Below are 25,679 nucleotides of genomic sequence, written 5' to 3' on the forward strand. Positions count from 1 at the left end.
AGATGAGGGAGGAGCCGGTCCGGCGGACGTCCGCGCCGGCCGGTAACGAGGCGTGGGAGTGGCCGGCCCGGTGGGCGTTCGCGCCGGCCAGTGACGAGGCGTGGCCGGTGACGAGGCATGGCCAGTCCGGCGGGCGTCCGCGCCGGCCAGTGACGAGGCATGGGAGTGGCCGGTCCGGCGGGCGTCCGCGCCGGCCAGAGACGAGGCGAGGAAGTGGTCGGTCCGGCAGGCGTCCGCACCGGCCAATGACGAGGCGTGGGCGGTCCGGCGGGCGTCCACGCCGGCCGGTGACGAGGTGTCCAGGTGGGCGGTAAGGCAGGCGTCCGCGCCGGCCTGAGAGGAGGCTTAGGAGGGGCCTATCCGGCGGGCGTCCACGTCGGCCCTCGGAGAGGAGTGGGAGTAGCCAGTCCGGCGGGCCTCCCTGCTGCTCCTTAAAGTGCTGGCCAAGCCCCCTGCCCTTAACAGACACCAGAATCTTAGAACGGTCGTCGGGCACCTTACCCTGGCTGCTCGGGGGGCCGCCTGCCCCCTCAGCCGGGAGGGCCGGAGAGTTGCTCTCGCCGCCGTCGCCGCCCCCCTTGTCCAGGGGCACCGGAGGGTCGCTGCCGCCGTCGCCAGCCCCCTCGTCCAGGGGCGCCGGAGGGTCGCTCTCGCCATCCCCCTCGTCCAGGGGCGCCGGAGGGTCGCTCTCGCCATCCCCCTCGTCCAGGGGCGCCGGAGAGTCACTCTCGCCATCGCCGGCCCCCTCGTCCAGGGGCCCCGGCGCGTCGCCGCCGCTTCCGGGTGGGCAAGAGCTGGGCGGGCAAGAGCTGGGCAGGTGAGAACCGGGCACCCAGGAACTGGGCAGGCTGAAACCGGGCTGGCCGAAACCGGCCAGGGAGAAACCGGACAGGGTGAAAATAGGCAGGCGGGGACTGTACACCCAGGAACTGGGCAGGCCGAAACTTGGCAGGCCGGGACTGGGCAGGCTGGAACTGGGCAGGCTGGAACTGGGCAAACAGGAACTGGGCAAACAGGAACTGGGCAAACAGGAACTGGGCAAACAGGAACTGGGCAAACAGGAACCGGGCAAACAGGAACCGGGCAAACAGGAACCGGGCAGGCTGGAACCGGGCAGGCTGGAACCGGGCAAACAGGAACTTGGCAAACAGGAACTAGATGGGCCAGCCGGCACCGGAAGCCTGGTTCGTGGCTTCGGCACGGGTGCGACTGGCGGCCCAGGTGGCAAAGGGAGTAACTTGCGTTGCTTGGGCACGGGTATTTGAGAAGCTTGGAGCGGCGTGGTCGGGCGAGAAGCTTGGAGCGGCGTGGTCGGGCGAGAAGCTTGGAGCGGCGTGGTCGGGCGAGAAGCTTGGAGCGACGTGGTCGGGCGAGAAGCTTGGAGCGGCGTGGTCGGGCGAGAAGCTTGGAGCGGCGTGGTCGGGCGAGAAGCTTGGTCAGGGGCTCGAGCGTCCAGGCCCTCCTTCCGCTTCTCCCTGCGGCGCTCGCCGCCTCCTCCGGGAGGGCGGCACAGCACACCGGCCGCCACGTGGTGGCCCATCGTAGATGGCCAGCCGACAAGGTGAACGACCTCGCTGCTGCGCCTCCCCAAAAAAACAAGACAGGCGGTGTTCGAAACTCCTACCTGAGCCTCCCCGCCGGCCGCCACGCGGAGGTCCCTTGTAGATGGCCAGCCGACCTGGCAGATGCTGGTCGGGGTAATCCGCGGGGTCCATTATGGCCGGATCGTTCTGTTACGATCTAACTGTCGTCGCGGCGCGATCGGGAATATATTAGGACCCATCCGCGGGAAACGGGAGTTGAATCGAGGCAGTTGGCTTCAAACGACATCCTTTAATAAATCAACAGGGATCTATAAATCAACAATGGCTTGGAAACAAAACGGCAGCATGCTGGGTGCATGCTGGAACAGAAGTAACGATCCGGCAATGGTACTATGACTCATTGCTCTTTAAATAACAAAACAGGAAGCAATCAGCAGATTGACTGCAGCTGCTCTCTGACGGCACGTCAGGAGGGACAAACAGGCCGCTCCTGACAAATATGCCTGCTCGGGATAAGCGCAAAATGGATGGCTCTTAGGAGTAGCTTGTTTTTGTTTTTCCATTGCTTTCTCCCAGTGTTTTGATGTTCGTTTCCCTACTCTTGTTTGTCCCTCCTGCCTTGCTGTTCTTGTTGTGTCTATTTAAACCCCACTACTTATTATGTAATTGTCAGATCGTCTACCTTATTTCCCTTGCCATGTGTCTGCGTTACCTCGTTCCTCGATTCCCCCGTGTTTTCCCTAGTCCGGTTTGGTTTTGTGTTTCGATTCCTAAGTCTTTGTTATTTTGTAAGATCCTGCCTAAGTCATTAAAGTTTTGTTATGAGCACTACTTCCCTCGTCCTCGCCTGCTTCCCTGCGATTGGGTCCTAATTCCTCGTACCTCTCGCCAAAGACGTAACAATGGCAATATGGATGAAACCTCTAATGAGAAACTCGCAGAAGTTTGTTGGTTCGTATTCGACAAAAATTCCATATTTCAACATTGCACAACATGCAAGTGCGGGTAAAGGACCAGCTGAAAAACTCATTTTAATGTTGTGGAAATTTGAATTTGCCAATAAATGATTAACAAATTATACTTTGTTCACATTTTATACTTATTTTCATTATGCTGTACTTTTTCAAGAGTTTGCAAAAACTATTTCAATTAATGTAAAAACATGATAATAACAGTTTGATTTAAATTGTCCTACGTTATTTTTATTTTTTTTACATTTTATATCATGCATGAATTGCATTCATTCCGGAAAAACTCCGGAAATGGAACAAGGGTGTATTCCTGAAATGGGGTCGACAGAGGTTGGAAGCTCTGGTATTTCTTTGCAGAGAAAATTCTAATATACAGTGATCTAATCATGTTTTATACTATCACATGTTATTGTCCTACTTTTTGAGGAAATGTGTATTCAGTCAAAAGTGCTGTCAGGCGTACTGATGTCACTCTTACTTCTTTCTTAACTATTAGTCAACTAACTGGATTTTGCAACATTAACTTCATACTAAAATATGAGATGCTTACTAAACAATGGCACTCACCTACCTACCTTGGAAAATTTTATTTTGCTGAGAAGAAAACTGATTTGCTAAGGTCATCAAAGGATTTGTAAAATTTTAAATGTTGCTCAAGGAACTAACTGTGCACAATATTTGTCTAACTACCAGGGGCAGTGGGTGCAGGTTTTCATTCCAACTGAACAAGAGGATACCTTTTGCAAGTGTAATCAGTTGTTTAACATCAGGTGCTACTTATTTCAGAAGACACCTCATTGGTTAAACTGTCGACACTGGATCCGTTGGAACAAAGACCAGCACCTACTGTGGCCCTCTGCTGAATCCATTTGACACGCCTGTATTTTAAGAGTGACTAATTTAAGACATTTCAGAAAATATACAGATGTATGTTCTATATAGTACTCAGAGCTGCCAAACTTCGCCGACCCCAAAACAATTTAAATCAAACTGTTATTATCATGTTTTTACATTAATTGAAATATTGTGTTTTTGCAAACTATTTAAAAAGTACCTCATAATGAAAATAAGTATAAAAAGTGAACAAAGTATAATTTGTTGACCATTTATTGGCAAATTTAAATTTCCACAACATTAACATACGTTTTTCAGCTGGTCCCTTACTCGCATTTGCATGTTGTGCAATGTGCAAATGTCGGTCCTTTTGGAGACAGCTTCAACAAGGGATATTTCGTCGAATACGAACCAACAAACTTCTGCGAGTGTCCGAGTGTCTGGGTTTCTTATTAGAAGTTTCATCCAAATTGCCATTTTGCGCTTAACCCGAGCGGAGCTATTGATTTACCAGTGCTGTGTACTACTACTTCCTTTAGAACAGGGGTCTCGAACTCAATTTACCTGGGGGCCGCTAGAGGCCGAGTCTGGGTGAGACTGGGCCGCATCAGGATTTCCACAAGAAAAGCACTGATAAAACATTCCAACGTTATCAAATATCTTTATTTTTTAACAAAAAATGAATTAAATAAATTAACTTAAAGATGAATAAAAAATAAATCAATCAGTAATACAAAACAAAATAATACTAATGAGCATACAGTAGATATACACTGGCTGGCTAAGTAGAGAAAATGAATTATTTTTATTCCGTTTCAAATGTCTGTATTAACAGCTCTTTAACCTTTAACTTTCTGAACTTGAATGGAACATTGAACATGAAATATTCTGAACATGGCTTCTCTTGCCTACTCCTTGCTGCTAGAGACCTGGCAGCGCTTCTTCTCACATAGTCACATTTGGCTTGAGGGAGGAAGCAGTGGAGACCCTCAGTAGAGCTTGAAGATGCTCATCAGTAAGTCTGGACCTGTACTTGGACTTATTGAAGTTCAAGGTGGAGAAGAGCTTCTCACACAAGTATGTGCTCCCAAAAAGGCACATGGTCCGCTTGAACCTTCGGGAAAGTTCAGGGAAGCTGGGGGTCAACTCTCTCAAAAATTGCCCAAGCTTGTCTGCTTCTCCACTCACCTCCCTGAACTTGGCTTTGAGTGCAGAGTTGCACTGCAGGTCAATGAGCTCCATTTGAAGCTCAGGAGGGGCATCTTGCACATCAAAGGAGAAGGGGTCCGCAAAAATTTGAAATGTGGCTTTGTGTGTCTTGAAGTCTGCAAATCTGTGATCAAATTCCTCCTGTAGCTTCGAAATGGCCTCAACATACTTCTCACCACTGAATGGTGTGCCTGCATCCACGAGAGCCTTGCATGCTGGGAAATGGCAAAGGTTTGTCTGAGAGAGCTGGGCTTTCCATAACACAAGTTTAGTGCAGAATGCTCTCACGTTGTCATAGGCAGCACTGACAAGTTGCCCCTGGCCTTGTAGCTTCTTGTTCAGTACATTAAGCTCATGTGTGATATCAACAAGAAAAGCCAAGTCCATGAGCCATTTGGGATCACTTAGCACAGGATCAATCAACTCACAAACGGCGTAGCTAGCTTTGACTGCTGCATTACTGTCTTTGGTAGCCTTCTTGAAGAGATCCTGTTGCCTCAGAAGACGTGTTTTAAGACTGGCAACCTGGTTGGCTCTCTCATCTCCCTGGTATTTTTCGTACTCCTCAGCATGTCTCGTAGTACAATTACGTTTCAAATTGTATTCCTTGTGCACCGCAACTTTTTCAGTGTAAATGAGACACGTCGGGGTGCCCCTGTGTTCAACAAAGAAATATTGCACTCCCCACTTTTCTTGAAACTGTCTGTGCTCATCACCGACCTTTCTCTTCACGGCAGGCTTTGAAAGAGACATCTCTGGGGCTCTGTAATATGTTTTTCCACTTGGAATGAGTCTCGGGTTGATCTTTCACATTCAGTCGCGCGGGTTTGTGGCGCATGTGCACTTTCGCTCTCCGTTTCAATCGCGGAGATGGCTACAGACACTGACACAGGCTGGATCACGGATCATAGCGCCTCATTCAGTTCTATGCTGAGAGCAGCGGAGGAGTGTGCGCGCCGAGCTGATTGGAGGAATGAATGAGTGAGTGAGCGAGGCACTGGACAGCCCGGCCGATGTCCCACCCTCCAGAGCCGTATACCTCACCGTGATTGGTTCATTCAGCTCCGAACCAAAGTTCCCTCTAATTTTTTGTTGGTCTGAGCAGAAAGACAACCTCCCTGAGCGCACTGAGTACCAGTGTGAGCGACATCATCGCTACTCGGATGATTCGCCTAAAGACGTTTCGCCGACGGACGTTTGACAGACGGGCAGGTCGCCGAATGGACGTTCCACCGAACGTTCATTCGGCCGAACGGAGGTTTCGCCGAAACGGGATTCGAACGCTCGCCCCGCCGGATCGTGTGTGTACAAGTTTTTCAACCTCGGCCCGCGGGCCATATACGGCCCGTTAGGATTTTTAATCCGGCCCGCTGCCGGTGTTGTCCAAATTATAGTAAAAATCAATGTTCGTCTACCATCAATGGCAGTCCGGGAATAAGCACTCTTGGGCAGGCAGATGTAGCAGAACCGAGCCGTAAAATGACAGCAATCGGGTCAAATCCATCCTAAAACAGCATTTAATGATTAAATACAAATACTGGATGATATCGCGATGGAGGCAAAAAAACGTCTATAGACGTCCATTCGCCAAACGGCTCAAAATGCTCTCAAATTCGGTCAAATCCAGCTGAAAACAGCGTTTAATGATTAAATACAAATATTAGTATTTGTATTTAATCATTAAACTAACAAATACTAGTACGACCTGTCCGTCTGTCAAACGTCCGTCGGCGAAACGTCTTTAGGCGAATCATCCGGTCACAACATCATCATTGCTCGCTATCGGCACACCAGTATCACACCTGCCACAAGCAGGTGCATGTCAATGTTCCCTCTAATTTTTCATGTAAAACATGCTGTAAAACAAGAAAAACATGAGTGGACAGAGCTACTGCCACTGGCTGCCACTTAAACGGCGCCATCATGGCGAAAGGGGTTAAAAAAAAAAAAAAAAAAAAAAATTAAAAAAAAAAATCGATCTTTCATATTAAGACGGGGGCCGCAAATTATCGTCCCGAGGGCCGCAGTTGGCCCGCGGGCCGCAAGTTTGAGACCCCTGCTTTAGAACAACCCTGGAAATTATAGGATTTGTTTCAAAACAAAAGACTGGTGGTTTCGTCAGCCTTAATAATACTTCCCTTATGAAAATAAATAAATAAAATTTTAAAGCAATAGAGGCTACCTACCTATGCAATGGATTCCGAATCGATTGCCAGACTGAAGTCGCACTAGACGAATCATTTGTCAGAACTTGTAACTCGGAAGATTAAAAATGCACTCCTGTTACAGAATTCATCCAGTTTACAGTGCAGTTGAATCAAATGCAGAAGTAAGATGCGGTAGCCGTAGCGATGGTGTGAATTTTTTGGCATTTAAATTGGAAATTTGGTACTTTTCCAAAATGGTTGCGTCCCAAAAAAATTCTGTGACAATTTTTGGGGATTTCCGGAGTTTAGGGAGGTTGTCAGGAGTGCTGGAGTTTGTGTTACTTGTAAACTCCAGAAATTCCGGAGAAGTTGGCAGCTCTGACTACTACAAACAAAATTAATGATCCAAAAAATTAAAAGCACATTTGCCTTTAAACTTTGGCACCGACAACCCAATTCTAAGGAACTGCGCACACGCGCATATTTGTACACGTGCACGCAAGTGTACACAACAGACGTGTTGCAACAAGGAAAAGTTGTTCCCATGCGATTTAATGCTCACGCTGACGAGTCCAGTCGCAACCGCAACAGTGGAGTAGTAGGTAGGAGGGTTCCAAAGGTCTTTAAGTTGTAGAACAAGAATATAAATTAGCTATTGACAACTTTTTCTCTCACTCCACTTGTTATTTTTGGAGATTTTAGACGAGAAAAAGAGCCTCTCAGCAATGATGGCTAAACTGTCAACCTGTTGATGCTGCCCTTTTTTTGATCGTCGGTCAAGGTAAGTGGCCCACTTTGTTACAATGAAGTGTGTAATTTTTGATATATTTTCCACATAACAATGCCATGGTTGGCGGCCTAGCGAGCGAGTGTTTAACAAGTCGGCCTCAAAGTTCTGGGGTCAAGGGTTTGATCTCAGGTCGGGTCTCACTGTGAGGAGCCTGGTGTCCGTGGTTAGCTGCAATAGCCTGCAGATTCCCCCGCGACCCTTATGAGGATAAGTGATTCAGAAAATGAATGAATGAATGAATGCCGTGGCTGTTCCAATGCTATTGTAAAACATTTGCTGAGAATAGGAGCGAGCAAACACCAGAATCTAATTTACTGTTTACTGTACTGTTGCACCGTCAACATATGTAAAGTTAAAAACAATCACTTCCACAGCGTAAACTTGTTTAGAAGATTAACAGTAGATATGTCACATTGTATTGATACAGATACTAGCAAAGTATGATATTGCAGGAGCGATATTCAGGTTCAAACAGCCACACCAAAGTTTAAGATGGAAAAGCCTACAGTCCATTTTCTTTGTTCTAGACTTATTTGTTGCGTTTCCTTTTCACATTGCAGTTTTTGCAAATGACCCAGGATGTATCAATAAACCTGTGCATGTGCAAATATCGTTCAATCATCGAACAAAACGGTCTGGGCGATGTAACGCAATAAAATAAAGAAGTAAATAATTACGGAGCTCCAGCTTGCCGCGCTCGTGCTCATATTGATATAGTTCATCCAACTACAAGTGTTTGTGAGACATTTGACAAATAAGAGAATATTGATGCAACATCGACTATATATGTAAATATCAAGAACACATTCCTTCTCATCGCTCCTTATCGAACCCTGACTTATGTTAGGTGACATACTGCAAACCAAAAATTATTTTCCCCTTAATGCCTGTGGCTACGGAAGCCTGTTACATGCAAATACTGTATTTTCTCGCATATAGGCCATATTTGTACCTAAAAAAAAAGATGACTGAATCAAGGGTACGGCTTATTTGTGCACAAGACTTGCTATACTCTTTTCCACCGGTAGGTGTCGGCAAAGTAACGTTTACTATTTGTTGGTTGTTTTGCAGTAAGAAAACAACCACTGAATGAATTAATGCCCCTAATAACGCGGGCGCGGCTTATATGCGGGTAAATACGGTAAACATGTAATGTTGCTTTGGTTTGAAATATGGTCCACTCGCTTTCCCACATACTTGCACATGCTTGATCTCCACTAGGGTTCGCTGGTTTGTTTACACAACATCCCAAATGTGCGCAGTACGGACTTAAGTTTGGTCCGGACAGAACCAGGCAGGGGTACCATACATCTTTAAATCAGACTATTAGGCTAGACTTAATAAAAAAAAAATAAAAAAATGAAAATAAATGGAGACACCATACTTGCATATATCCACGTATTCAAGACAGATATATGACAAGAAATGATTAACTAAAGAAAAATATTAAAACAAAATGAATAAAATAAAGGTGACTGGGTGGGTGAGTGGTTAACGCGTTGTCCTCACCGTTCTGGGGTTGAGTGTTCGATCCCAGGTGGGTCCTCACTGTGTGGAGTTTGCATGTTCTCCCCAGGATTGAGTGGGTTTTCCCCAGGTACTCCGGTATCCCCCACGTCCCAAAAACATGCAGGGTGGGCTGGTTGAAAACACTCTAAATTGCCCCTACGTATGAGTGTGAGCATAAATGGTTGTCCGTCTCCTTGTGCCCTGCAATTGGCTGGCTACCTATTCAGGGTGTTCCCCGCCTGGAACCCATGGTTGGCTGGGATAGGTTCCAGCACCCCCTGCTACCTAAGTGAGGATAAGCAGTTCGAAAAATTAATGAATGAGTGAAAATATGCAATAAAATACAGTGGTGCTTATGAATACAAAAAGCTTTGATGGGAAATCTTTTGTTCCCTGATACGTCTCATTTATGAAACTCCACTGGCTTCCCATTTGGTAGAAGGACGCTCCATGATGCGAGAACTGATATTAGTATGCTGCAGGCGGACGCTATCGCCAGGACGGAACCCCTCCAGGTTACTGGTCACTGGTTCTGACGGGGGAGCATAGCACCAGCCCAATCCGAAAATGGTGTTCTCCAGATGAATGCCAGAGCCGGCCCGAAATGGGGTCGCGGCCACCGGCGGAGTATGACCTCAACCGTCAGACCAAAAGCTCCCTTTCTCTTTTTCCGGTACTTTGGCTGATCAGCTCTTGCTGGTGGTAAATTCCCGATTCGTGTGCCTATTACCATCGTTGGTTTCGTGAGTTTTTCTGAGTGCGAAACATAATTTCAAGTTGTTAAATTGTGTTTATGTGCCTGTACAGTTTTCCCTTGAAGATGGCGGTTAATGTAGACCAGACATGGCTGTGATAAACGAAAAACCACAAAGTAGGATCACCTCCATTATAACTACCAAAATACATGTTTTTACGCGTATACAGAAATACAAGTACAATTATCAAAAAGTGTATATTTATTAAATATTACAGCTATAAGCATTTCAAAAGACTAATGTATTAATATCTAAATATAATGTGTATACATACAGTGAAAATAGTTCCTCTCCGCTGGATATAAATCCCCAAAAAACAGGTAAATGGGAGTTGTAATCCAAATCCTTTACTTCTTGTGGCCATGGAACCATTGTCTGCGAAATTTGAGGGATTACTGTTCTCGCCTGACTAAATATGTCAGGTACCAAAACTACTTAAAAAAAACATCAATGTATTTTATAAACGAATCTCTAAAAACATAGGCTTTGTTCTTGTTTTGCATGAGGACGGTCGAACTTGTTGATTAAGGCATCCAGCAGCATCCCCCACAAAAGCCTGGCATTCTCAGTTTGTTTTTGAATAAAAATGTCCGGCATCCTCTTCCAAAAAAATTGTGGCCACATCTTAAACTTCTGGTAAGAACATTTTAATTTATGTCATTAAAAAGCATCGGGTTCTCATCAAGATAGACTTATTTCTTTTTTCAAATTGAATAATTTGATATTTTGCATTTACAAAGACAGGCATATTATCTTATGATATTGACACCAATAATATGCATTTGATTCATACAGAATCTCGGAAATACCACGTGTGATGATTTTTCTTAAGATTTTCCCTTCAAAGTAACCCATTTGTAGTCCCTATTAAAACCAGAAATATGGAGGTGAAATTTGAGAATCAGGGGGAGGCTTATATGCGAGAAATTGTAAAATTCAACAATTTTAAGGCAATATTAGGGGTGAGGCTTATACGCGCAGGTGGCTTATATGTGAGTAAATACTGTAGTTATTATCATTAAACATTTGTTTATTAGTACATAAAAATATTAATTGATTCTAAGGTACAATATTGACGTATTAGAAAAATATTGAAATAGTAAATTCCTTTATTTCTTTTTGTAGTCACATTTCTGCATAGGGTTAGTTACGGATCTTAAGTCTAAAAGTTTTTTTTAAAATCAACAAATACAAAGGTCTTAAATGGCAACTTCTGAAATAGCTGTCCACTGTCCCTAAAAGATATTTGAAGTATAAAAATTTGCACCCTCCCAGAGGACCTTTGTCTTCTGATACAACCTCTAGTTGGGTTTCCTTTTTCTTTAATAAGTGACTGATAAAATGCTAGTTGTTCACTCATTGGACTCAACAAAAACTAAATAATTTGCAAACCATCATGAGGCAAAATGATGAACAGTATTGTTTTTCATTGTCTTTCTTTTCTAAATCCCAAATACTCCAGGCAAGATGAGTGTTATATTTTGTATTTTATTTGTCACTCCCCTCCTGTCTCACTTGTTAAAGCATGTTGAGTGTGAAGAGGTCACCTGTAATATGATTCCTTGTCAATCTCATGAGTTGGGGCCACACATCCTTCACGGGGAATTAGCTCAAATGGTGGATTGCTCGATTAGCATGTGAAAGGTAGTGGGATCGATACCCACATTGTCCAAATTCATCTCCTACCCCTCTCTTATATTAACACACAAATGTCAAAAGTGGGGTTGGGACTTTCACAGACAAAATGCTGTTTCATCTCTTTCTCTTATTTTTTCTTGGCTGTGTTGCCAAGATGAGGTTCTTTGAGGACAGAAATTAAACTGTTGGTTTTGAGTTACTGCTTTTCACTACAATAATAAAAAAAAGAGTTCTCTTTGCTTACTCAGATGAGACAAAACAGTAAAAAATATTCTCAACTTGATTTTCCTAGAGTAGAATGGATCTGGAAGTACTGGTGGTTATAGTGTTATCATTGTTTTTTGTATTTTTTTAATTTTCTAAATGGCTGTTTTAGCTAGTTCTGAGAAGTAGTTGTGTACAGTCGACTGGCACACTTGACTTAGTCAGTAATTGTGAAATCACATTATGAAAAACTCCATATGACACCAACACACACTTTTTAAACACAGAAAGAATGTAGGCATGTTTCCACAGACACACACAACGTGGGTGTTAGTTGTGAGTTTTACTGAATCACTGTCTGAAAAGAGTTTATCCGCCAATGACGTCTGAAATAGAGAGTACCAAATAGTCCTCCATCAGGTGGGGGACACCCTGAATCGGTGGCCGGCCAATCCCAGGTCACAAGGAGACGGACAACCATTCCGGCTCACACTCATACCTAGGGGAAATTTAGAGTGTCCAGCCAGCCTACCATGCATGTTTTTGGAAGGTAGGAGAAAACCAGAGTACCCAGAGAAAACCCACGCAAGGAGAACATGCAAATTCCATACAAAAAGGACCCACGTGGGATCAAAACCTCGACCGAAACACTGTGAGACTGACATGCTAACCTCACCAATTATTACTTCGCTTGAGTAAAAGTTTCATATTTCTTAATTTTTTTTTTTTTTACATTTCTGGCCACATTCTCTAATGCCCCACTATATTTTACGATTTTTCTTTTCACTCTGATACATTTTGAAAGTTGGAGTTCAATACATGAACTTAACTTGGACGACAAACTTAGATTAAAAAAAAACAGCGAATAAAAGTGTTTTATCGAGATTTATCAACAAACACATTGGCCTCACCCTACATTAAATGCATTAAATTGACAAGTGGTAATAATGACTCTTTCTTCACATTTTCCCCAGCATAAGAAGATGCCACGTTTTGCTGAATCCCTTACAACAGAAACTCTAAACCTAAAAACATTCTCGTCAGATGCTTGCAACTTAAGTGTCCGGACTACAGATTCAAACCTGTTGGCCATCGCCGGTAACGTCAGCCTACGCTGTACCTACAAGGAGGATTTCAAACATGTCCTCCTCCCGACAGTGTACACCTTTGTCTTCCTGCTTGGCCTCCCGCTTAACGCGATGGTGATACTAAAGATATGGAGGAGGAGGCCATGTTTGTCCCGCAGCAACATTTACATGTTTAACTTGGCCATGGCTGACTTCCTGTATGTGACCTCACTTCCACTGCTCATCTACAACTACGCGAGCCATGATTACTGGCCCTTTGGAGAGTTTGCATGCAAACTAGTCCGATTTCAGTTCTACAGGTGAGTGGATTAGTTATTTTGGAATAAATGATTTTCCTCATTTTAGAACAATATGTACAGTAATCCCTCGATTCTCGCGGCTTTTCTTTCGGGGGAATTTTTTTTTGTTAATTAGTTTTTTTGGGCTAAGTTCATAAAAATGTGAAAATCCACGCTGAAACTCACAAGTGGAAGCCACTCCCTCTGTCCTCCGCTTGCTACTAGAACTCAGCACTGAAGTAAACATGTATATATATATAAAATATATATATTTATATATTTTAAAAGTTTAAATCATACGCAGTTTCTGTGTGTGATGACAAGTAGGCTTTTTTGTTGTTGATAATGATGACAGGACCTATGTCCGATTATTTTATATATATATACATATATATATATATATATATATATATATATATATATATATATACTATATATATACTATATATATATTATATATATTTTTTTAAACTTCATAAAAATATGAAAATCCACGCTGAAACTCGCAAGCGGAAGCCACTCCCCTATACTACGCTTGCTATTAGAACTCAGCACTGATGTAAAAAAATAATAATATCGATATATATCTATTTTTAAACGTCATAAAAATGTGAAAATCCACGCTGAAACTCGCAAGCGGAAGCCACTCCCCCGTCCTCCGCTTGCTACTACGACTCAGCACTTAAGTTAAAAAATATATATATATACATATACATACATATATATATATCTATATATATATATATATATATATATATATATATATATATATATATATATATATATATTAAATAGGGGTGACCCTACTTCACGGTTTTTCGTTTATCGCGACCACATCTGGTCTACATTAACCGCTATTATTGAGGGATTACCTTATTTATTTTTTGGGATATCCTCCTGACACATATTGATATGATATTTTAAAAATATGTCATTATTTAATAAAGGAATTCTAGAAATTTCCACATGACCAAAGTTTTTCATTGGCTGCCATTTACATGGCTAGACGTCCAATTCATTTTGACTGTGAATGGATGAACGTTCATCACCCAGCCTAGTTAAAATGCATTCGATGTCTAGTGCCATCAATGGCAGCCACTGAGTTAAAAATTATGAAAGTAAATCTACTTTAAAATGTTAGTGACATTTCCAATGAGCAGATTTTGACAAAAATCTTTTTCATAGTTGTTAGTGATTTTTGCCTTTTATCTGCCCTCCCTTTTCACACATTATAGTTTTTTCCCCACATTTTCTGCAGTGATTTGTGGTTTTCCAGTTTTTTTGGTGTTTGCTGTTCTCACATTTTTTCGCTAGTTTTAATCCAAGACAGGGTATCGTAGAACGTTTTTCAACCCGTGTATTTGTTTATCACCACATTGTAAAATAATTGTTATTGTAATTAGTCGATATGGATCAATACATAAATTTATTGTCCGAATCGATGTTTTCGTCTTATACATATGCCATTTTGTTTAAAAGAATGTTTTATTATAATTTGCCAAAATCGATACCCCATCATGTCACTTAAATGTTTATTATTGTTTTCCGGTTTACGACTCAATAGCACTCAATGTGTTCTGTTATTACAGCAACCTGCATGGCAGCATCCTTTTCCTTACCTGCATTAGCGTGCACCGCTACATTGGCATCTGTCACCCTCTGGCAACGAGGCAAAGGCAAGGCGGCCGTAGGCTGGCGTGGCTCATTTGCGGAGGGGTGTGGCTAATTGTAGCTCTCCTTTGCGCACCGACATTTCACTTTGCCTCAACGGGAATCCAGCGAAACCGCACCGTCTGTTACGATTTAAGTACACCAAAGCAGTCGGTGGGCTACTACCCGTACGGCATGGCCCTCACCTGCATCGGGTTCCTATTGCCTTTTACGGGTGTGATGGTGTGCTACTGCAAAATGGCCCACATTCTGTGCCTCCCAGTGTCCTACCATGGCGTCAACACACAGACGAGGGACAAACGTGACAGAGCGGTGAAAATTATCATTGTGGTGGCAACGGCATTCTGCGTCAGCTTTCTTCCCTTTCACCTCACCAAGACCTCTTACCTGGTTGCCCGCACGCTGCCTAGTCTGTCATGTGAAACAAGGAACCTTTTTTCTATCATTTATAAGAGCACCAGACCATTTGCCAGTATGAACAGCTTCCTGGACCCCATTCTTTTCTACTTTACTCAGCCACGATACAGACAGAGCACCAAAAGGTTTGTTTTCAGAGTTACCACTCTCAGGCACAAGAGGATCAGTGTATGACTCAAAATGCCTTTCCATTGGTTTTTACTTGGACTCTATGTGAAGTTCTGGGAAAAGAAAGTTAAAGTCCACGACTAAATGAGCAGTTCCACTGATTGAGTAACCAGATTTAGCTGGAAACCAGTTCAGGGTCTACCGAGCCTCCTCCCCAAATCAACTGCGATCGGTTTTGGTGACCCTTTTGAGTTTGAGTCCTGCAGGATGGGTGGATGTTTGTGGAAAAATTAAATATCAAATACATAAATGTCTACTTTAGTCTTCCAATGGTTAAAGTAGTTAAAGTAGTTATAGACCCCCTATGAAACTTAAATTGAGTACTTAAACACAGTTGTGTCTTAAATATGTAATATAGTATTACCAAAACTACTTTAGCTTCACTGTACAATAATATTTTGTCCCATGAATTGATTATGCAGCTCCTACATACAAAAACACTGAAATGTATCACTGTAAATGCAATTTGTTCAATTTAAATAAAGCGCTAAGTTGAAGCCCACATTTTTATAATTTATATTTTGTCCTAGTACACACAGTGAAGGTAATATTGTAAGATTTGATCATCTCTTTCTGTGATATACTCTTACCACTATAATGTTTTATGGTTCTCTCGTGCACAACAATTGTGTTGCAGTTATGTATTTTATTTTGTCTTCTGACAATATGATCTTCAATGTTTTGGAACAAAGAATAACTCTTGTTCAGTCTTGTATATTATAAATCTGCAGCAAAATCCTTTTTTAAATCTGTGTTGTTCTTGCTTTTTGTCAAAATTATATATATATATATATATATATATATATGTGTGTGTGTATGTGTATATGTATATATATGTATGTATATATATATATGTAAATATATGTATATATACATATACATGTACATATATGTATATATATGTAATATATGTATATATATATATATATGCATATATATGTATATGTATATTATTGTATGTATCACTAAATACAAATCAATTTGTTCCTACTCTCTGAAAAAACACGCAAAACAGGATATTATAATAGAAAAACATTTTTATTGGTTCTAATTCACCATCTTCTAACAGAGTAACAAATAACTATCTAGTGGTTATGATATTCAATACTAAAATGAGACATTATTTAGGCATGGAGTTTCTTCTTAACCTTTTAGGGCAGCGGTCTGCAACCTTTTTCTCACCGTGGACCGGTAAAGCTTTTTCTATTTTCTCACGGACGGGCTTATTGGGAAGGATGAAAATTTAAGACAAAACTGTGCGGGGGTGGAGTCGGTGCACGAACGACGTCCAACCATAATGGCAATTATTTATTATTATTATAACAACTTTTCTCATTTCAGGTAGAAGGGCAAGATTGAAAACGTTAATATTTATTATTCTGACGAACAGGCACAAGGTGGCTTGCAGACCGGTACCAGTCCACGGACCGGTGGTTGGGGACCACTGCTTTAGGGTCCACTGATTTAACACATTGCCTGCAATTGAAGACACTAGATGTGTGGTATTCAATTTTGACTGGTAGTGATTGGCCAGTAAAAAAATGTTGGGCATGTAGTGCTCTCACTGGCACTGAAACATGAGGATTCACATCCAGTCTTCCCATTTTAAATAAATTGGATGTCTATCCTTGTCAATGACAGGCAACGGGGTAGTAAATATTTTGAAATGAAAAACAAACTTTCAACAACCCTGATCTTAAAAATCTATCATGCTCAAAATTTGCCTGTGGAGGGACCTGTAGCCAAGGCTTATTATGTCTCGTGTCATCTCATTTTCTGAACAGCGTTATCTTCATTAGGGTCACAGGGGGTGCTGGAGCCTATCCCAGCTGAATCAGTGGTCAGCCAATCACAGGGCACATGGAGACACATAAGCGTACACACTCACACCCATACCTAGGGGCAATTTAGAGTGTCCAAACAGCCTACCATGCATGTTTTTGGAATGTGGGAGGAAACCGCAGTACCCGAAGGAAACCCATGCAGGCAGGAGAACATGCCAACTCCACACAGTTGGACGTGACCTAGATTCGAACCCAGGACCCCAGAGTTGTGAGGCCGACACGCTAACCAGTCACGCCACCAGGCCAGGTTTATTATGTGACTATGCAATCGGAGCAAAAGGACAGAGGAAAAAACCTTCTGAAGCACTTCTGCAGTGGCCTTATTAAGGCTTCTTCCATGCGGTCAATTAACACTTTGTCATGGGGGGATATACTGAAAATAGATGCATACTTGTAAAATAGTTCCAAATTGAAACAGTGTGGACTTTATCCTCCCAATTACCGCAACGTTTTGCTCTTACTGTAGTACTTCCATTTCACTGTATCAGTCTCTTATCAAAGATGGGGGGGCTTTTCCTCTTTATCCCCCAGGGGGTTATGACAGCCCCTCTCCCCTAGTCCCGCCCACCCCCTCTTGCCCTATCTGAGTCATTAACATGCACAAAAAACAACGCAAGGAAATCCAAATCATGCCAAAATAGGGAATCTAAAAAAACACTGGGAAATGAGCAGAGCCTGATGCGAGGGTGGTCTTCTCAGTGGGCACGCGATTAGCCAACAATGGCGAGTTAAAAAAAAAGTTCGACTGTGGAATCGCCAACATGTGAGTTTTAACAACAAGAGGAGCAACCTGCGTGTTTGTAACTTTGGTAAAAGTTTTTGTCTTCAAGGCGAGAGAAGCAAATGGAGTTACATGAAAAAGGGATGCACGGTGCGGCGTGACATGCAACAAAGACAACTATGAACAATGGCAGAAAAACACAGGAGGAGTGCACCGGTTTACCGCAGCGTCTCTTTGAAAAAGTGGGGCGCCAACAAAAGTAAGGAGAAACAAGACAAAAGCGAGTGTTTGAAGGCAGCCGGGGCAGAGCAGCGTCATATTAGTGCGTCAAGAAAAGTTTCCAAAATCTCTGCCACAACAACCACCGCGACCACAGAGCCGAAGAAAGCCTCCTCCGCCCCTCTCGCCTCCATTTCTCCCTCAATACGCCAGCTCACCGAGAAATTCGTCGGCAACAGAAGCAGTGGTGGAGGTGGAGGAGGCACCGAGGGGACTTACAACGACTGGCCGGGAGACTTTGCAGCCGTGCCGGGTGAGAGCAGCACACTTCACCGCCTCTCAACCTGCAGGAGGAGCCGCTCTCTGTCTCGGCTAACCTTGCATCAGGACGACGGGGCAGCATTATTATCATCTGACAACAAGTCGTTTTTGGACAAATTGCAAAAATTTAACTCCGGTACGGACTCTCTGTCTGGATCGGACTCCGAGAAAAGAAGTCGAAGGCGGACTCGTCCAACTTTAACAAGTTACAATTCGGGTAAGAAAAAATCTTCCGATGCATCTGATCTCCAAAAGGCTTACATTCTTAATGATGAGGAGGATGTCACGCTTGGTGGACCTAGTAAAGCTCACAGAGTTTATTCATCCACACATTGCAGCGAATATATTTCCCTGAAATCAGATAAATGGCCGAGTGTCACCAAAATTAGACAGCTTTTCGATGAGAAAAAAAAGCAAGGCGACACTTTTGAGAATTCAAAACTTAGTCTTAACAGCAACTTGGGCCATCTAGATAACCACGAGCCTTGCGATCATTTGTATAAGAGCGACAAACTCTCACCTTGCCCATCAGCTAATGAAGGCACGAGCCCATTTTTGTCCGAGGAGGCGAATACCACTGCTGTCAAACAGACACTTTGTGACACTATGGACTTGCATTCCAAAATCTTTGAGCAGCTCGTTGAGGAGACACTCTTAAAGTCACAAGGTTATTGTATTGCCGCCATTTCTGAGACAAATAAGGTGAAAAACAGCAGCAGCTTTCCTCAGGTTTGCCGTGACAAAAAAAGGAGCTCATCTCCATTCAGATCTCAAAGCCCCAGCTCAGAGGCAGAGGGTGCTCCCAAAACTCCCACGCTGATAAAGGTGACCCCTGACCCTTACCCTGACCTTCAGCCTTTAGCTACTACTTCTTGGAGTAGTTTGATGAGCCAGGACACCTTCTGCGCCTCCTATCTTCAGGACCTGGTATTGAGGGAGAGAAGCGTTAGTCAGGGGGTCGGGCTGGCAAGGGATAGTTTACATTCCTCACATAGCTCCTCTAGAGCTCCCACCTCTCCCCCCTTACTCCCTCTGCATGCTCCAGCTTCGGATATAGCCATTACCTCCTCCTCGATTGTTGCACCCTCCTCAGCTGCTGTTGGAGTTGATTCCTTGCACAGATCCGCCTGGAGGTTTGGCTCTGGAAACGAAGAGGAGGTGCATAACAGGAGAAAAAGAGGAGGTGCAGCCTGGAGGGGCCCCTCTCATCCTTTTGCTAATGTCAGTGGAGCAGAGAGGGGTGCCACAGAACGGGGTGATAGTTATTTCCTATGCAGTAAAAATGGCCGTTGGAAGGCAAAGGGCATCGGCAGATCTTCGGGAAGTGAGGAGGAGAGCCCTGGTTCTTTGGGTCCATCCAGTACGGAGGCTGTGCGGCGTCGCTCTCTGAGAAAGAAGAAACGGTCCTGTGGTGGCGCTTTGGCGACAGGTAGTGATGATTATAATGATCATGACCGCGAGTCAGACGACAGCGACAGTGAGCCGTCTTTGAGCATGGATCACTTGGACAGACCCCACCATAGGGTCAAAGGAGGAGAATTGACGGCAAAAGTATCACGGTTTAAGTCGGCAAGAGAACCCACTTTTCAAAGTTACAGAGCAATGGTGAAGCAGCAATGGGAGCCCATCTCTTCAAGCGTTGAATCCACAACTCTTCCTAGTGTGTCTCGAGTATCAAAGGTCAACCTCCCCCCTTTTGCTTCCAGTTCTGATGGTTCTCGGTATAGTTCCAGATATTCTAGCACTGAGACGCTGAAGGTGGAGGACCAAGCTGGCTGCAGCAAACGTGGACAAAACACGTTTTTAAACACTGGAGGAGATAACCCTTCCAGAAATGCTGCCTCATCCGTGCTGAGTAAAACGTACTACGGGAATTTTACCATGTACCGTTCCCCTAGCTTTGGACACGGGGATAATTTTTCTCGTGCCGAAATTCAGATGCGCCCCAAGATTGTTCCCACTGTCACTTCCCCTTCTGGAGTCCTTGCTCGAGAAGGAAGACTACCCGAGACTGTGAGATTACAGAAAGCAGCAGATAGTGATATATCAGATGTTAAAAATGGAATATCCAAGTCAAACCCTGATATCACAACTGAAACAATGGCACTTTTACACTTCTTGAAATCCGACTTGTCAGAGCTGAAGGTACGCAAAACTATTGAGGAAGAAAAATCTGGTTTGGGACAGCAGCGTCACGGTGGGTCCTTTAATCGTCGTTTGTCCTTAAAAGACTTGACGGCTACATTGCGGCGTGCAAAGTCTTTCACTTACTCTGGTAAATCACCAACAGATGTGCGTTGTTACTTGCCAGGCAGTACAACCAAAAGAAGTAACTCTGAGCACCAGCTTGACCTGAATAAAGAAATGAATGGAGGCAGGGTGTCTGTTTCGGACAGGGAAGTAGAAAGCGATGGAGGTGACTTTAGGCTTGGAAGAGGACAAAGACTGTTGGATTATGGTTATGATGAGGATGAGGAGGAAGTGATGCCAACACCGTTGCAAGAAAAATATGTGCAGGAAGCAAGACAAGTTATTCAGGATATCTGCCAGATGAGCACCAGGGAAGATGAAGATATTGATGTGACAAGTGTGAATGTCATTGAGGATGAATGTTTGAATCTTCAGAAAACAAATGAAGAGAAGCAAAAAGAAATCAGTCCTGATTGTGAGGCAAAAACAGACGAGGGGGCTGAGTTTAAGACCACAATAGAAATAAATAAACATGAGAGGGAGAATGGGGGGAGAGGGAAAGGAGAGAGGGACGGACTAAGTATGCAGCCTGAAAAGCTAAACAGTAGGAATACAGACTACCAGGAGAAGGTAAAGCAACAAAACGGAGAGACAGTGAGACCATTACTGAAGGGGGATTCGGAGGAAAGTGTGTGCTTTGACCGCTCTGTGGATGAACTTTCAGGTCATGAGTCAAGTTTAACAGATGAAGGAATTGTAACAGAGCCAGAGATTGGCCCTGGTGACCCATCAGAGAGGGCTTTCTTGGGGCCAGGAGGGGTTAATTTGGGGTCATCCATCGCCAGGGATGTTCTAGGTCAGCCCGTCACCATATGGAAACAATCTGCGCTCCATGAAGAGAAAGGGCTAAAGAATGAACTAGAGGAAACGATGGAGAACAACACTGACTGTACAAGTCGACTGAATGAGATCAGCATTCTTCATCCCCACTGTTTGGAAGAGAGTGACAATCTTTTCACAGACTCCATTACTGGTTTCAACTTTGTTGACACTATCAATGAGGCAACCAACAACAGCAACAGTGTACTGCAGACATGGACGGGTAACGTGGGGAGCCTTGAATCTTCTGCAACTCCAAGCGTTATCCGCCGCAGACGCAAGTTCCTCCCTTCTGGTAACAGTAATATAGCCTCAGACGTTAGTAATAGTAAGACCGAGTCCACGACAACAGCTGATTGGAATCGGGAGTCAACAGTCTATCGGTCCCTCAGTGATCCTATGCCTCAAAGAAGCTCTTCTGTGACGCAAGGAGACACTTTTTCCTCTGTTGACAGCAACCTTTTAGGCTCTCTTACAGTCAAAGGTGGGGGGCCATCAAAGTCCCCTCATATTCCCACTTTACCAGAATACAAAGGAAGTGTGGCTAGTGATTTGTCTGTATACAGTGATGGTGGACTCTGGGAAGAGGTTGCTCGTGACTACAGTGGTGTGATCAGGAGCATTATTGCTGAGCCCGGAGCCATGGACAGACGGACAGATGATCATGGCAATGGAAAAGTTATGAAGAAGAAATCCTTTAGCGATCCCAGTCGACGTAGCGTTGTAGGTTCGCTGTCTCAAAACTCTCAGTGTAAAGGTCAGTTGAGCAGCTCTGGTCCAATCAGTGAGCAAGATCAGGTCAAAATCCTACCTTCTAGCAGCGAACCAATCTTGAACAAGCATAAAGGAAAAATGTTGAAGGTGGAGGAGCAGCCTAAAGAGGATGTAACCACAGAGTCAGATGATTGTATCAGCGGAAGCAACATTGACACCAAGAAGGCTTATTCCCAATCAGGCAATCTTAACCATGGAGACAACATTATTGATCAAGGGGGAGAAAAGAAAGCAGAAGAGACAAAGAGGTTTATTTTCGACCTCAAGCTTGCTGAAGCTTTATCCCCTAGGATCATTCGTCATTCACCTAGAAAGCGGCCAAATAAGTTGGTCCAGTTTTTTTCCAGCGAAGACCCGTTTGAGCCCCCAGAGCAAGAAGAGCAAGAGGGTCACGGTGACAAGTCTGAACTCACATCAACCCTTGTCTCATCCAAACCAAAGACCCGGACAAAGCATCTTAGACATGCCAGTGAGCCTGCCACATTCATACCTTTCATTCCACCTCCACGAGCTCAGTCTTTTAAGAAAGAGAGGAGTCTCTCAGACCAACCCACTGGCAGTTCTACAGCCCTGACTAATACACAAGTAGACAAAGTTCCATCTTTGGAGGAGGTGAACCAAAAATATACTATAGACTTTAACTCCCTTGAGGGAGAAGCTGAAGGCCCAGAGCGACTCCCTGGAAATAAGAATGCTCCTGAAGTTTTGGTGTCTTCCCTGGAGGGGCCGGGTGAGATCTCCGCCATACAACCAACAGGAGCTGAACCACAGAAAAGTTTTGACCATGCAACACCTGTTCCAGCCCCAGAGAGGACTAAGCCTAGAGTGGTAAGTCCACATTTTCATTTTTGTTTTTTGAGCATACACACAAGATGTAAGAATGAGCCTACTTAAAAAAAATTGATGTCTGCGTTTGTGACTTCCATGACTAGAATTTCAGATGTAAAGGAGAGGTAGGGTATAAATAATAAGTGTATATTTGTTAAAGAGAGACCTACAAATCAATTTTGTCAAATGATGGCTTTGGAGCAGTTCATTGTATTGGAACAGATGAAACGGTACTTTGTAATGATCTGTTGAGAAGCATGCATCTGCTTTTAGCAATTTTGACATCAGTTGCATTTCATATTGCTAATGTAAGAGGGCATTTACAAGAGAGACAACATTAGAGAAACCATAACATTCTGAGCTGTGTTCAACAAACATCAGAGGATGTTATTGGTCTGATTAAACAGATGTCAGAAAGACAGCATTAAGGAGCGGGCCAAGGCAGTCAAGTGTTTGTGTCTGTTTTCCTTTAGTTGTTCCATCCAAAATGAATTATACAACCAGAGACTGAAAGAACAACGTGAGCAATTCAGTACAGCACAGAAAGGTTTTTATTAATGATGTGCAATGCTGCAATGCTTTATTATATTTGCCAAATCAGATGGCAACTAAGGCATAATGTCAATGCCAAAACAAAGATGCTATCAATATGTTTATTGTTATGATTGTAATTTTTAGTAGTTAAGAAAAGCACCGCCTCATACGGAGTCTTGATTACCTTATTTAGCTACGTGATGAGAGAGTCAAAATATTAAAAACAGACCTTAGTTCTACTCCACTGAAACAACGGGGGGTGGGGGGGGGGGGGGATTATGGGTCTGCTTCTTGCTTCAATGTGTATTGAAGTGTCTGAATATTTACTATTTGTATTTAAAAAAAGGTACAATCTAATTTACGACTGTTTGCTTTTGTTGCTTTCATCATCTGTTCTTGTTGCTGTAGTGACAAGCAGTAGTTTGTAAATGACCTTGGCCTCCAGGAAATGGCTTTAGGAAAATGGGAAGTTGTTGTGGTTATGGAAGACTTTGATGATGTTTGATACTGGCTGGCATGAGTAGTGTGCTTGTGCGTATGCATACGAGTGTGTTTTCTTTTTGTTTTCTCTGTGCATATTGATAGTCTGGAATATATCTGGTCTTGTTTTCAACATGCTGTTTAGAGTGCTAATTGCTGCTCTTCTGCTGACTGTGTTTGAGTAATAGACCTGGACTGAAACAAATGGTAACTTTGGGAGAAAAATATAGTTAATGAAAGGAGACTATGCTTGTCACAGGGATATTTGTTCCTCATTCCCCAAAAAATTTAGATCAGGTTTATTTCAATACAGCCGCTTGACGTCACTTCATTGTTCATGTTTTAAAAAGGTTCCCTTACTTCCCCCCTCTTGCAATGCTTCTCAAACATAGCACTGAAGTGAGATCATTAGTCTTTGGTCTTGGTGTAACGATACCAAGCCAAAATATCAGTTGCAAAGATTTGGAAGGGGTAGAGTTCTGAGGATTTTTTTGGCAAAATGTATGGAGAAAGCAGTATAGAGGACACTGTGCTAAGAATGAAACAATAACAATCAGGAAGTAGATGGATGAGAAGGGGGTAGGGTGAGGTAACTGAACCACAACAAGCTCCGGTAAAATTATATAATATGCAATGTGACAGATCAATGATTTAATGCAAAATGTTTATTCCCTCACTAAAAACTATGAATGAGCATTTACAAAAATATTTGAATGGGGAAAATGAACAAATGATTAATTTCAATACCATTTCTCATGAATGTGATGTACATTATGCACACATTCCTGTTTATTTACTAAGACAACCACAATTCACTTAGTTTATATTGAGCAAGAACAAGCTGCTTACTATGATTTCATTGCAAACACTAAAGCATCATCATAAAATGTTCACCATGTACTCCAGTTATCTGGATTTTCTTTCGGTGGACCGTTTCTCATTAAGAAGGCTTCACAAGGACAGTGACTCTGGCTGCTGCATGATTTCTGTCATGGCAATAGTGTACACAACCTCGCAATTCAATAATGTGTTTAAATAACAGAAGAAGAGTTCCTTTCAAAGTTGCATTTTTGTTTGGGACAATCTTCTATTCACACATTATCAGGCCAGGACAGGAGCTTTTGTGATGTCACCATTGTCCCCATACATTGCCAAGTCCATATTATTTGCTTACTTAATTGGGCACAATAATTGAATATTCAGATAATTGGATGTAGAATAAACATGTCCTGAAGAAATTGAGGTGTTTTTATTTTCCTTGTCTGCAACCATCAGCTGAAATGTTGATTCGGTCAGACCTAATTTACAGTCGTAAAAGCCAAGAATTTATATTGTTTGAACTCGTGGGCCATATTAATTAATCAACCTCATAGGACACTGGGAGGGGAACAAGAGTTCACAAAAGTGTGTGATATTCTTCTATTCCATGAATAAAATGGAAACAATTTTAAAAAACACTTGATTAATTATTTCTGTTGTATGTCAAGGGATTGTTAACTTTGCTTTTAAGTTGCCCTTGACAAGAACAACTTGTCAATTTGGATTGCCCAGACATTTAAAAAAAAAAACTATTTGTATTCATTACAGTCACCAGTTTAGTTGCTAATCAGTCATGTACTGGCGCATACCATACAGGCAAACGGCCATTAGAACACACAATGTATGG

At 43.1% G+C, this 25,679-nt stretch overlaps 2 protein-coding genes across 12 annotated transcripts in view; both read left to right on the forward strand.

Moving 5' to 3' along the window:
• The first annotated feature begins 7,245 nt into the window (after positions 1–7,245).
• p2ry6 (pyrimidinergic receptor P2Y6) lies at positions 7,246–15,725 on the forward strand. 9 transcript variants are annotated; one of them, XM_077611287.1, is made up of 5 exons: positions 7,246–7,307; positions 7,401–7,486; positions 9,487–10,395; positions 12,576–12,988; positions 14,557–15,725. In XM_077611287.1, exons 4-5 carry the CDS (start codon positions 12,585–12,587, stop codon positions 15,227–15,229), a joined length of 1,077 nt encoding a protein of 358 aa, XP_077467413.1. In that variant the 5' UTR covers positions 7,246–7,307; positions 7,401–7,486; positions 9,487–10,395; positions 12,576–12,584; the 3' UTR covers positions 15,230–15,725. The 9 variants fall into 9 exon arrangements, with proteins under 9 accessions (XP_077467413.1, XP_077467421.1, XP_077467419.1 ...); XM_077611293.1 differs by having other exon boundaries at positions 7,277–7,307; positions 10,266–10,395; XM_077611296.1 differs by having other exon boundaries at positions 7,279–7,486; positions 12,576–12,699; positions 12,760–12,988.
• Positions 15,726–17,650: 1,925 nt separating this feature from the next.
• Positions 17,651–25,679, forward strand: part of arhgef17 (Rho guanine nucleotide exchange factor (GEF) 17) — a 103,600-nt gene continuing 95,571 nt past the window's right edge. The window contains exons 1-2 of one of the 3 annotated variants that reach the window (XM_077611274.1): positions 17,652–17,830; positions 17,898–22,999. In XM_077611274.1, coding sequence (XP_077467400.1) covers positions 17,975–22,999 — 5,025 coding nt within the window. In that variant the 5' untranslated portion in view covers positions 17,652–17,830; positions 17,898–17,974. Of the gene's footprint in view, positions 23,000–25,679 lie in introns of all 3 variants that reach the window. The other 2 variants (XM_077611275.1, XM_077611276.1) reach the window with 2 other exon arrangements.

The sequence above is a fragment of the Stigmatopora argus genome, chromosome 10 (genome assembly GCF_051989625.1).
Source record: "Stigmatopora argus isolate UIUO_Sarg chromosome 10, RoL_Sarg_1.0, whole genome shotgun sequence".
Lineage (NCBI taxonomy): Eukaryota > Metazoa > Chordata > Actinopteri > Syngnathiformes > Syngnathidae > Stigmatopora > Stigmatopora argus.

Excerpts from the sequence above, each read along its gene's own strand:
- p2ry6 (XM_077611287.1), top strand. The coding sequence starts at position 12,585 with ATGCCACGTTTTGCTGAATCCCTTACAACAGAAACTCTAAACCTAAAA. Across the intron at positions 12,989-14,556 it reads GTCCGATTTCAGTTCTACAG|CAACCTGCATGGCAGCATCC; the intron begins GTGAGTGGATTA and ends CTGTTATTACAG.